This window comes from Calidris pugnax, unplaced genomic scaffold (assembly GCF_001431845.1).
Source record: "Calidris pugnax isolate Ruff unplaced genomic scaffold, ASM143184v1 scaffold103, whole genome shotgun sequence".
In the NCBI taxonomy this organism is placed as follows: domain Eukaryota; kingdom Metazoa; phylum Chordata; class Aves; order Charadriiformes; family Scolopacidae; genus Calidris; species Calidris pugnax.
In genome coordinates, this window is record NW_015090990.1 from 3,359,414 (window position 1) to 3,371,528 (window position 12,115).

General features: G+C 63.4%; 2 protein-coding genes across 2 annotated transcripts in view; one reads left to right on the top strand and one right to left on the bottom strand.

The window, feature by feature from the left end:
* The window catches only part of ZFAND2B (zinc finger, AN1-type domain 2B), a 5,622-nt gene extending 1,245 nt beyond the window's left edge, over positions 1-4,377 (top strand). Inside the window, 9 exon segments of the mRNA XM_014954120.1 lie at positions 304-602; positions 604-708; positions 1,105-1,236; positions 1,862-2,013; positions 2,238-2,345; positions 2,513-2,582; positions 3,119-3,195; positions 3,785-3,866; positions 4,133-4,377. Coding sequence (XP_014809606.1) covers positions 304-602; positions 604-708; positions 1,105-1,236; positions 1,862-2,013; positions 2,238-2,345; positions 2,513-2,582; positions 3,119-3,195; positions 3,785-3,866; positions 4,133-4,171 — 1,064 coding nt within the window. The 3' untranslated portion in view covers positions 4,172-4,377.
* Positions 4,378-5,741: 1,364 nt separating this feature from the next.
* On the bottom strand, positions 5,742-12,103 carry ABCB6 (ATP binding cassette subfamily B member 6 (Langereis blood group)). The gene is made up of 19 exons (XM_014954654.1): positions 11,250-12,103; positions 10,587-10,724; positions 10,131-10,317; positions 9,836-9,928; positions 9,395-9,587; positions 9,189-9,310; positions 8,992-9,101; positions 8,840-8,905; positions 8,575-8,700; positions 8,410-8,486; positions 8,241-8,304; positions 8,058-8,143; positions 7,891-7,948; positions 7,621-7,725; positions 7,029-7,203; positions 6,623-6,735; positions 6,424-6,518; positions 6,164-6,232; positions 5,742-6,056 (listed from the first exon to the last, which is right to left on the bottom strand). The coding sequence occupies exons 1-19, from the start codon at positions 11,763-11,765 to the stop codon at positions 5,930-5,932; spliced, it is 2,520 nt and encodes an 839-aa protein (XP_014810140.1). The 5' UTR covers positions 11,766-12,103; the 3' UTR covers positions 5,742-5,929.
* Positions 12,104-12,115: the final 12 nt, after the last annotated feature.

The following is a 12,115-nucleotide window of genomic DNA, read 5'->3' on the forward strand; positions in this document are numbered from 1 at the left end:
GGCCGGCGGGGGGAGGCGGCGGGGCGGCAGCCGGCCGCGGCTCGGTGTGGCGGCGTGGGCGTGAAGGGCGGGAGGTGCTGTCCGGGCTGCCCTTGAGCGGAGGGGTGCGGGGCGGCCGCGGTCTCCGGTCCTTCCCTCCGCACCGGCGGAGCTGCCGCCGGTGGCCCGGGCTGGCTCTCACCGGGTGCCCGGCTGCCGGCCCTCGGCACCGCAGGCTGGGGAGGCCGGGCGCGGCTACGTGCCCTTTCCGGCGTCCCGTCCTTCCCCCGGGGTGCACGGCAGCCGTTATCCCGGGTGGGTGAGCCCCGTGTCGGCGTCGCTCCACCCCTGCCCTGGCGGCCAGAGCCCCCGGGGAGCTCGGTGTGGATCCAGGACGCAGCTCCCGCACCTTTGAGGAGGAGCCCTGGGCATTTCTGAAGGCGCAGCTATGGACCTGCAGCCCCCTGGTTTCCCTGGGGGGGACAGGGGGACAGGGAGGAGCGGCCGTGGCTTCGCGGAGGGACAGGGACGTGCCTTTCGGGGGGTCAGGGAGGGTCCCCCCCACTCCCCAGGCCACAGACAGGCAGCCCCCACCTCTCAACGCTCTCTGTCCGCGGCATCTCCCCGCTCCCAGACTTCCTCCCCCTGAAGTGCGACGCCTGCGAGCAGATCTTCTGCACCGACCACATCGCTTACGCCCAGCACAGCTGCACCTCTGCCTACAAGAAGGTAAGCGCCGAGAAGAAGTCCCATGGAGGTCTCCAGTGCACGGAGCTGCTGAGCGTTCCCAGTCCCAGAATAGTTTGTGGCTTCTTTGGTCACTTGGGCAATCCCCCTTGGGATGTACGCTGAGCGTGGAGGTGTCCCTGAAAGCCAGGAATCCCTATCCCAGTGCTGCAAACTTCCAGCCCACCCTCTGCCACTGGGTGAAATGGTTTGGGCATCTCCCAGCCCTTCTGTCTCCCCTTCCCAGAGCGTGTGTCCACACCTGTCGCAGCTGATGGGTCAGAAACCTCCTCTTTGGAGGGTGGTGAGCAGGACCTCAAAGCACAGGTGATGCTGTGGAAGCCACAGCACTCCAGCCCCCCTTTACGTGCTCCCAGCCCCCTTTTCTTGTCCCTACAGGATGTGCAGGTCCCCGTGTGTCCCCTCTGCAACACCCCAATCCCTGTGAGGCGGGGGGAGATGCCCGATGTCGTGGTGGGTGAGCACATTGACCGTGACTGCAAGTCCGACCCCGCACAACGCAAGCGCAAGGTAGGAACCCAGCGCTCTCCACCTCACTGCTGAGCTCCCCTGCCAGAGCCTGGGGGTGGGATAAAAACAACACAGGATTCGTCCCTGCCCACTGCTCTCTCTGTTTGTACCAGCCAAGGGCAGGAAGGGTTGGGTGAGCTGGAGGTGTGTCCATCTGCAGGGCTTTGTGGTGTGAGTCGGGGCTGAGAGAGGTGGAGCTGGGCAGCCACCTGGGACCTGAGGATGGGAAACTGCCTGCTCTCATTAGGAAAATGCAATCAGCAATTAGCTGCCTCTTCTTGCCCGGAGAGGAAATTGATTGCAGGGAGCTGGCCCTGCAGGAATCCAGCCCAGCAGCAGCTGGAGGGCTCTGGGCTGTCCCCCACTGCCCTGGCAGGGCAGGCTGGAATCCCTGATGAGGCAGTCTCCCTCCTGCTGTGTATTCTGTGGTTGTGGAGACCCTTGTCTGTGGAGACTGATGCACTAGTGAATTACTAATAAACTATCTACAGAAAACCCAGTACTTGGAGTCAAACTCTAGAGCCTCACAGAAGTGTCATTGGGAGACAAAGCTGGACATGGAGGGAGGGGACAGCCACTGCCCTCAGGGCATGTTCCTTTTCACCACTTCCATGTCGCCTTTCAGATCTTCACCAACAAGTGCATGAAGGCTGGCTGCAAGCAGAAGGAGATGATGAAGGTGATCTGCGACCAGTGCCACAAAAACTACTGCCTCAAGCACCGGCACCCCCTGGACCACGACTGCAGCGCAGCAGGGCGTCCCCTCTCCAAAGCAGGGTGAGGGTCTGGGGACAAGCAGGCTGGCAGGGACGGGGCTGTGCTTGGAAGAAGCCCAGCTCCTTCTACATAGCTGAGCCACAGCATGGGGATTCTTGGGAGGAAGAGGAGCGGGGAGCCAGGGAGATGCCTTGCTTATCTAGCATCTTGTCCCTGGGTATTCAGTGCCCAGGGGTGGCTCATGATGGTGAAATAGTTGCTCACCAGTGTCCCCTCTGTCCCAGGCACGCTGCGGTTGCGAGGGCCCAAGCATCCTCCTCCAAAACAGTCACCCCATCGAGCAGTGGAGCTGCCCGGCCAGCAGACAGCCCCTCTTCCCCAGCCTCTGCCAGGTAGGGTCACAGCCCGACTTGTAATTCTGAGGTGGGCATGACCAGGCCCAGCTTGGCTCCCTGTGGGTGCAGGAGACACAGCGCCCCGCTACCTGTGTGTGGGCAGGGCTGTGGACCAGCTGTGGCTCCCTGCCTTGATGATAACCCAGCTTCTCTCCTGTTCACAGAGGAGGCAGAGCAGCTGCATCGCAGCCTCGCAGCATGTCCCCTCCGGCTGTCATGCTGCAGAATGGGCTGGTGAGTGGCCTGGCCTGGGTTATTCGGGGTGTGTTGGGGTGGTTCCTGTGCCCTCGGGAGCTACTGCAGCAACTGCTTTATAACCCATGCTCTGTAGGTGACCGCGGTGCTCCCCTGCTGGGCAAACAGGGATCCCAGATGCTCAGTGGGGCATCAGAGTTTGCTCTGGTGCCTGCGAATGGCAGCTCTCGGGTGTGCTCAGCTTTCCCCAAAGGGACAAAGTGCGCTGGCTGTTTTCCCTGGGTGTTGTCTCTCTGTTTTGCGAGCCAAGGGCAGAGGAGGAGGCTGGAAGCTACTTCCCACGGGTGTTCTTAACACGCTCTGGCAGGCAGGGTTGCCTTCCCTGGGGCAGGGGGAGAGAGGGCTGCAGGTCCATCCGGAGCCCAAGGCTTTCCTTCACCTTGGCTGTGTCTGGCCTTGGAGAGGGGAGATGCACCCACCCTTGGGCCAGGGAAGATCGTGCCTGCCCTGTGTCCCTCAGGGCTGCCTCCTGCCACCCCCAGCCAAGCTGGTGATGATGAGGTGTTTTGTTTCAGAGCGAGGAAGAGGCATTGCAGCGAGCTCTGGAGATGTCCCTGGCAGAGTCAGCACGCAGCTCGGCGCAGCCACCCAGGTATGACCCGGGGACATGTGGTGTCATGCCCCAAGCCTGTGTGTGAGAGGTCCCCGGGGCGGCATCATGTGGCTCTGGGATGACGTTCCTCTCAGCACGTGGCTCTGGGTGATGCCTCTGTGTGGCTCACGGGGGAGAAGAGGGAAGAGTCCAGAGCCATCACGGAGCTCTGTTGAGTGAGCAAGGCTCTGGGGTGCTGGGAGGGGACAGTGACCGCCAGCACAGAGTACAACAAACCATTGTCTGCTTGTCAGCTAATGAGCGTGGCTAGAGCAGGACAGAGGCAGAGTAGGGGTGTTCACAGAGGACACCCGGGAGCCCACATCCTCAGGCATGTTCCCCAGTGCTGCTAAAATCACTGTCTTACTGGAGTTCATGTGGTTCTCCTTGGCCCAGGGTGCTGGCTGCCAGCCCCAGCCCGATGCTCTGCTCCCTCCCCAGTCCCCGGCTTGTTCAGGGGGACCCTCAGTTGCTCCCCACCCTTAGCTGTCCTGGAGGGCTGCAGGGACTCTGCTGCCCCAAAGGGCTCCGAGCGCGGGGCTGGTTGGCACTGGGGAGGCCGAGGCACACAATGCACCGCTGTCCCCAGCAGCACGCAGGAGGAGGAGGATCTGGCACTGGCCCAGGCACTGTCAGCGAGCGAAGCCGAGTACCAGCAGTCGCAGCGGCAGGTGAGTGAGGCTGCCTGTAGGCTCCACGCCACAGTGGGGTTGATCCCAGCCTGGCTGTGTCGTGGTGGGGGTCTTCCCTGGGTTCTGCTACCTCTGGGATCTGTCTAGGGTCACTTTTCTCACCAGGAGGGCAGCCCAGCCTGGGGCAGTGGCAGCACCACTGCTGAGCACACAGCCCTGGGGACTTGAGCACTGGATGTGCCCCCTTGTAGGACAGAAGAAAAAGCCCGTCTTCCCTTGCTCACTGTGTGCTTCTTCTGTTCCAGACGCACGGTTCAAAGCCATCAAACTGCAGCATGTCATAGGCAGGGTGTGCCAGTGGACGTGGGATCCTGCTTGTGACCTGAGGAGCAGCTCGGGCCTCCCAGGTGGATGCCGTGGGGTTCTGCCCTGGACATAGACAACAAGAGCCCCCCGCCAGGGACAGCCCATCCCCCTGGGGGCTGTAAGCGAGCCACCGAACACACACTGACACCTCGGCCCTAGTACCTGTATAAAATCGATGGATGCAGTGACTTGCTGATGCTCCTGGAGAGGTGAAGATGGTGTGGGACGAGGCTGAGCACACACTGACCAAAGCAAGCAGCAGCCCACGGCGTGCACTTAGCCACAGCTGCCGTGGCCGTGTCCCAGCGCTGCTGGGACTGTGGGGTGAGGGCAGAGCTGCCCTGGTGGGGAGGTGCCAGCTGGGGATATGTCTGCATGCTGGGATGGAGCTGGATTTCACGCTGCAGGGAGGGGACAGGCCAGCCCCTCAGCCAAGAGCAGCTGTGGCTGGGACAGTCTCTCACCTGGGCACAGCACGGCTGAACATGCCGCCTCCTGGCAGCGTGAAGGCAGCCCCTTCCCCACTGCCCAGGCCCTTTGCATGCACCAGAGCACCTTGGGCCTTACCCAGCTCGCCTGGGGCCCAGGACTTCTCTGAGACTGAATGGAGCCACATTTTCTTTCTGGTTTAATTTAACAAGGGCCATTAACTTGAATAATAACCTCAGCAGTGACTCGAGTGTGCCAGCGTCACTCATGCGGGAGCTGCCCTCCTGCTGCTGCCTCTTCTCTGCTCCCATAAACTACCCCAGGCCCCTGTTTTAATGCTGCTGGGGCAGGAACAACTCCCTCCTTCCAGTGATGCTGGGGGGCATCCCCTCCTGGGGAGCAGCAGCACAAAACCCCTTGCAAATGCAGCCCTGAGCTCAGAGCCAGCGCTTCTTGCTGGTGTTCGGAAGCAGGAGCTGACCCCTGGGGGTGGGCAGGGAGGGGGACACTTGTCCTGCTGGCCTTTTGCAGGGGGGGCTGCAGCGGTGCTGCTTTCCCACCCCCTCTCTCGAGCTTCCCTGCTGGATCTGCTCTCGTTTTGGAGCTGTGCCTGGTTCTGCACAGGGCTGGGCTGTCCCGCACTGAGTGGCAGTGAACAGCCTGGGCTGGGGGGGCTTATCTGCTTGGGGTGGGAGGTGGGTTTAGGCCAGGCTGAGGGACCGCTGAGACTTGTCAAATTGCTGACTGGGAGAAAATAAAAGCATAGTGCAAGGTGCAGAGACGCTTTGGGGGAGTTTGGTGTCCAGCCCGGAGTGGTGCATCTCCACGGATGGTGGCACAAGGAGATGCAAGGAGGGAGGTAATGTGGGGGTGAAGGGGGTACCACCTGCCCTGCTTCTTCCTTCCTTTGCCATTGGAGTGCTCAGCCCTCCATGCTCAGCCCTGTGTGCAGGGATGGGGTGGGCGCTGACAGCCTGCTCTGCCCCTCGCCCACCTAAGCCCAAGGAGCTCAACCCATGGGCAGAGGGAGTAGCCCTGCCTGCCCCTGCCCAGAGCACAGCCCCCCCGGGAGGGGGTCCTGCAGACACGTACTCTGCCCAGAGCACACAGGCACGGAGCTGGGAAGGACCTGGTTTAAGAAACTACACAACAGCAAAACAAACGGGTACAAACGTACTGGAGTGTCCAACCCAGCCCCTGCAGCTCCTGGGGCACGCGTGGCCCTGTCCCGCAGCCGGCGAAGGGCTCCCTGGCAGCGTGGGGTCCTGGGCCCCGGGTCAGTGTCACAGCAGAGTTCCCATCCATGCTCACGGACCCTTCTTGCTGCCCAGGGGCTTCTCGCTGCGGTGCTCCTTGCTCTCGCCCTCGTCCCCAGCCTGCTGCTGCAGCCACATGCCAGCGTACACACCCCCCTTCTGAAGCAGCTCCTCGTGCCTGCAGGGAGAGCAGAGGGGTGCAGGGTCTCGCACTGGCCCCAGAGACAGGGAGGGGGTCCCCGTGGGCAGATGGTACCAAGCACCCCCTCTCCCCCCCATTCTCACCTCCCTCGCTCCGCGATGCGCCCATCCTTGAGCACCAGGATCTGGTCTGCCCCCACCACGGTGGAGAGCCTGCAGGGAAAGGTTATCCTGGCTCAGAGGGGAGAGGGACCGAGGCGGGGGCTTGCACAGTGCAAGGAGCCACAATTGCAGGGGCTGTCACCTCCCCGGCAGGAGGACAGGTCTGCAAGTCCCTCTGCAGGGGCTGGCCCAGCCCAGAGAGCTCAGCATCTCCTGGATTAGCGCTGTCCCCCCATCCCTACCTGTGTGCAACGACGATGGTGGTGCGGTGGGCGCAGACTTTGGCCAGGGAGGCCTGGATGTTCCTCTCGGTCTCCGTGTCGAGGGCAGACGTGGCCTGTGGGAGAGGCAGGGCGTGGGGAAGGGATGTGGGCAGCCACTGGGGCCAGGGCTGCTGCTGCAGAGGGGGGCAAGGCTGGGATGGGGGGCAGCTGCTGTTACCTCGTCCAGCAGGATGATGCGGGGACCCTTCAGGATGGTGCGTGCGATGGCGACGCGCTGCTTCTCCCCCCCGCTCAGCTTCAGCCCCCGCTCCCCCACCTGGGTGTTGTATCCTGCAGGCACAAGGGCAGGAACGTGCTGCGCTGCTGCCCTACGGGATGGGGATGGGGACCAGGGTTCTGCTGCATGGGGGGGTCCTGCTGGGACCACACGGCTGCCTGGCACAGCCTCAGCCCATCCCTGCCCAGGGCCTGATTTAGTCCTGGAGGGACAGCAGGAAGATGGGAGCCACAGGATCCTGTAAGGTGTCTCCATGGGGATTGTCACTCAAGGACATCCGTGAGGGCAGCTCCAAGACCACGAGGGACCCCAGGATGGCATGGGAAGGGGACCACGGGAGTCTCACCGTCAGGGAAGGAAAGGATGCGGTCGTGGATGTCAGCAGCCCGAGCTGCCTCCTGCACCTCCTGGTCAGTGGCCAAGATGCGTCCGTAGCGGATGTTGTTGGCGATGGTGTCGTTGAAGAGCACCGTGTCCTGGGGCACCACCCCGATGTGAGCGCGCAGCGACGCCTGCTTCACCTGGGGAGATGCGGGGGGAGGGCTCAGCCAGATCTCCCCCAAAAAAGACACCCCCACCAAAACCCAATCCTACCCCTCAGCCGTGAGCCCAACGCACCACTCATCCATAGGGTGTCTGCTCAAGGTTCCCCCCGCGACCACAGGTTGAGTTGCATCTCCACCCTGCTGTGGGGTGACCCTGCCAGTGCCCAGCTCTCCCTGGGGAGCCCTGGCCAGTCTCCAGTAGTTGGGCCCTGGGGTCCTGCAGTCGCCCCACTCACCCCATGCCCAGCACAGCCGTCAGCTGTCAAAGGGGCTGCGGGCTGCGTGCTCACCCCTGCCCCGGGGAGATGCCAGTGCCTGCAGCAAGCAATGCTGCGAGGCCTAGAGGAGCACACGTCTATCCCTCCCAGATCCCTGGAGGTGTCCCACCCTCACCTGGGAGATGTCCTGCCCGTCGATGCGGATGCAGCCACCCCGCACGTCGTAGAAGCGGAAGAGCAGGCGGATGATGGTGCTCTTCCCTGAGCCTGAAGGTCCCACCTGCATGTGAAGGTGAAGGGACTTGGATTCACCAGAGATCCCCCAGCTGCTGGAGACAGGGAAGAGCCAGCCCTGCTGGGGATCTGTCCTTCCCACCCCCGTAATTCCCCTCTTCCCCCATCCCACCCTGCAACAGTGACCCCACACCCGAGGTCCCGCTCTCACCAGGGCCAGGGTCTGCCCGGGCATCACAGAGAAGGAGACGTCCTGCAGGATTTCCTTCCTGGGAGAGGGAGATAGAGAGGGGCTCAGGGCCATCTCCGTTGCCCCATGTCCCCATCCCCATAGCTTGACTCGTCCCATCCCACCACCCTGTGCCCACTGCCCTGTACCCATCCACGTAGCTGAAGTGCACGTTCTCAAACTCGATCCGCCCAGCCTCCAAGCGCAGGTCACCGGCGTTCACCACATCCTTCACCTGCCATACGGTGAGATGCAGCCTCAGAGCCAGCCTGTCCCCGGGGCAGGACCGGGGGGCCACGCCGGGGAACAAGGTCCAGTAAGGTGGCACCCACCTCCTGCTCCTCATTGAAGAGCTCGAACATGTTCTCCATGTCTACAAAGGAGTTCTGGATCATCCTGGAAGGGCGTGAAGACCAGAGGGAAAGGTTTGGTGGAGCACATCCTGACCCAAGTGCCCATGAGGAGGGAGACCCCAGGCACCCCTGCAGCTCCCAGCATTACCTGTAGTAAGTCCCAAACCAGTTGAGTGGTGTGTAGAGCTGGATGATGTAGGTGCCAAAGAGGACAAAGTCCCCCACCTGGAAGGAACACGGGAGAGGTGCCCATCACCACCAGCCCCAGGGCACCACACCGGGCAGGGGCTGCCCAGGCTGGCACCAGCCTTACCTGCAGCTTGTTTTCGGTGACAAAGTAGGCACAGAGCAGGGATCCCGCCAGCAGCCCCAGGCCGATGACCAGGTTCTGGGTTTGGTTGAGGAGGCCCAGCGAGGCGCTCACCTTCCACTCCGAGACCTGGAAGAGGCAAGGTCCTCTGGGATGCTGCCACCTCCAAGCCAGACCCACAGCGAGCTCCATGCATGCTCCGCAGGTGCCCGTGAGGCTCAGCTCCTTCTCCTCTGATGCTCTCCCACTGGTGCTGAGCACCCCATACCTGGTACTTGACAATGGCATCGTTAAAGCGGTTCACCTCATAGCTCTCGGCATTGTAGTACTTCACCTGCAGGACACAGAGCTGGGGTCAGCGCCCAGGTCATCCCCCCCAGCACCAGGCAGTGCTCAGCTCCTCACCACCACCTACGGTACCGTCTCGAAGTTGAGGAGCGAGTCCACGGCCCGGGACTTGGCCTCGTTGTCCCGCGTGTTCATGTCCCGCCGGTACTTGGTCCTCCACTCGGTGATAAAGATGGTCAGAGCTGTGGGTAAAAGGGGGCTGTGTCGGCAGGTGCCCGCTGCCCCACAGCCCAGCACGGCACCCCCCCACTCCAAACCCCCCCACTCACTCAGGTAGAGGCTCATACACACGAAGATGATGAGGCCAAACCAGGCACTGAAGACCGAGGTGAAGTAAACGATGCCGATGACAATGTCCGCGATGGTGGGGACAATGCTGAAGACGATGTAGCTGGGGGTGGGAAGGCAGATGGCACATCAGCCTGGGCTAGTGGGGGCTGCCTGGCCACCCCCACCACCACGGGCACGCTCTGACCTGAGCAGGCTGTTGATGCTGCTGGTGCCCCGGTCCACGCTGCGCAGGACCTCGCCAGTGCGACGCCCCAGGTGCCAGCGCAGGGACAGCCCGTGCAGGTGGGCGAAGAGCTGGACCTGGACCTGCCGGTTGGTGAACTGCTGCACCCACACCCACAGGAAGGTGCGCAGGTTGCTCACGAAGCCGGTGGAGCCTGCAGGGCACCACGGGATGGTCAGTGGGGACCAGTGCCACCAGGGCAAACGGCCAGCTCAGAAAGCCCAGCTGGGCAAGAGGGATTTGGGATGGGGTCCTCCTGCTGCCCACCTCCCCCCCAGCCCTGCTTGCTGCTGCCAACAGAGAGCAGCAACGATGGGGGCATAAGAGCATCCTTGGTCACCCCAGCACGATGTGGCCCACCCGGTCTCTCCCTAGCGCCCTGTCCTTCCCGATGGTCCTTACCAGCACCTCCGCCCTGCAGGAACTTCAGCCCCACGTAGGTGCAGACAGTCCAGGCCAGGGTGTGCCAGGGAGCACCCACCGTCAGCTCGTTCACTGGGGAGAGGGTGGCATGGGTTAGGACGGAGGGGCAGGGAGCATCGCTGGGTACCCCAAGGGAACCAGCCCCAGCACCCAGCACTGGTCCCTGACCCCCTGGACCCTGCTCCTGCCAGGCAGCCCCCACGGTCACTCGTGACACCCCCAGCACTTGGCGGGGCCGTGGACAGCCTCACACACCAATCTCCAGGCATCTCACCAATGTTCTTGTAGTAGATGGGGACGAAGACGTTGATGGCCCTCTCCAGCCCCATGAGTGCCATGCAGAACAGGACCAGCCCCTGCAGCAGGTGGTTGCCCTTCGGCCACATGTAGGGCACCAGCAGCCGCAGCTTCCTCCGGAAATCCTTCCAGGTGGAGGTGGTCCTGCCAGAGTCGGGCAGGAGCTGTTGAGGGAGAGCAGAATGAAGGGTCACTGCCCCAGCACCCCAGCCCAGCTGGCAGTGGCTCTGGGGAATACCCCACCAAGAAAATCAGCCCCGTCCTCCCAGAGTCCCTGCTCCATCCTCCCAGCAGGGCCACATCCTGCTGAGAGTGGGCAGGGAGCTTCAACAGTCCTAAACTTCGCTCCTCCCTGTCTCCTGAAGCTGCTGACCCCAGTGTCTCCAGCTCCTCTTCGGCCACCTCCCCAAACTGCTCTGGCCCTGGGACTCACCTGGCTGCTCTCCACGTCCCGCTCCTCCTCGTTGACCAGCAGCATGTAGGGCTTGTGGGGCAGCCCCGGGGCCTTCATGCCCAGGATGAAGAGCATGAACGTGCAGATGTATCTTAGCAGCCAGAAGCCGAACTGCACCTGGATGGAGAGTTGGGGGGGGTGTCAGCACCGCAGCCGGTGCCGGGCACGAGATGGACATGAGCTGAGAGAGGCAAGGAGTGGGGCACAGGGATGGGGTGCAGTGCAGCCAGGGAAGAGGGGACACCCCACGCAGCTCAGCGGGACACCCTGGCTGCACACAGCACCTCAGGCAGCACCCAGACCCCTTCCTTCCTTCCTCCCTGCCACGTCTGGCTCTGTGTCCTCCAACCTGGGGTGCCCCTACCCTGGGGGAATCAGGGAGAGGGGGGTAAAGGTCTTTGGGGAGCAGGAAAGAACCCCCCGCCTCTGCACCTGGGGCTGGGCCAGGCAGAAGCAGGAGCTGAGCTGGATGGGGGCGTGGAGAGATGGGTGATAGCTGGGCTCGGGGCTGAGACACAGGGCACATGCATGGGCACAACCCGGGAGCACGTACGCCCTGGCCATGGCAGGGCACGGCATGTACCCTCACCCCCAGCAAAGGGCCCCGTCCCCCCTCCCCAGCCCACAGCCTCCCCAGCCCACCTTCTGGTTGGTGTCCTCCAGCGCCCACCACCACAGCGGGCTCCTCCAGCACACCAGGGTCAGGTTCTCGGCGGCGAAAGCCAGCGCCCAGAAGAGGAGGAGGACGGTGCCGTGGCCCCGTGTCCGGTCCTGTGTCAGCACCCGCGTGTGTTCCAGCTGCAGGAGGGCGACGGCGCAGCCCCAGCTGAGGGCCCAGAGGCAGGCGTGCAGCAACATGTACCCGTACAGCCGTCCCAGGCCCCCCACTTGCCACAGCAGCCCCCCGAAGGGCTGCAGGGCCAGGAGCAGGGACAGCAGGACCTGGCTGTGGTAGAGGCGGGAGCGGGGGATGTACTTGGGCTCCATGGGGCGGCCGAAGCGGACGTAGCAGGCGTACTGCAGGGCGCCCAGCAGCAGGCAGACGCTCAGCAGCACGGCCGGCACCAGTGTGAAGAAGAAGCAGGGCTGGAAGCCCTGCTGGACCCAGGCGTGGGCGATGGAGCTGTTGCCCTCACAGTAGCCCCCCAGCACCACCATCCTGGCAGGTCAGCGGCTGCGGAGAGAAGAGGGGCTGGAGAACCTGGAGAGAAGAGGGGCTGGAGCAAGGTTCTCAGGATGGACTGTGGGGTAGGGCTGCAAGGAAAGACCCACGGCGGGATGGCACGGCCCAGCAGAGAGGGGTGCACATGGGGAGAGGGGCAAGCACCGCTGGACACGGACACACGAGGGGGACACACGCACAGCCATGCAGGCAAGCAGGGCCAGCTCTGCATGGGGTGGACATGAGCACCAGGCCGGGATGAGGAGCCTGGCAATGCCCCGGGTCGGGGGGGTAACACTGCACCGGGCCCCCTAGAGCCATCAGGGCCCTTTGGGGTGCACTTCGA

What these genes read in the sequence shown, in the direction of transcription:
- ABCB6 (XM_014954654.1), bottom strand. Translation starts at nt 11,765, where the DNA reads ATGGTGGTGCTGGGGGGCTACTGTGAGGGCAACAGCTCCATCGCCCAC. An exon ending in TCTTCAATGAGGAGCAGGAG is followed by an intron (nt 8,144 to 8,240) that starts GTGGGTGCCACC and finishes ACCGTATGGCAG; the next exon opens with GTGAAGGATGTGGTGAACGC. An exon ending in CGCATCGCGGAGCGAGGGAG is followed by an intron (nt 6,057 to 6,163) that starts GTGAGAATGGGG and finishes CTCTCCCTGCAG; the next exon opens with GCACGAGGAGCTGCTTCAGA.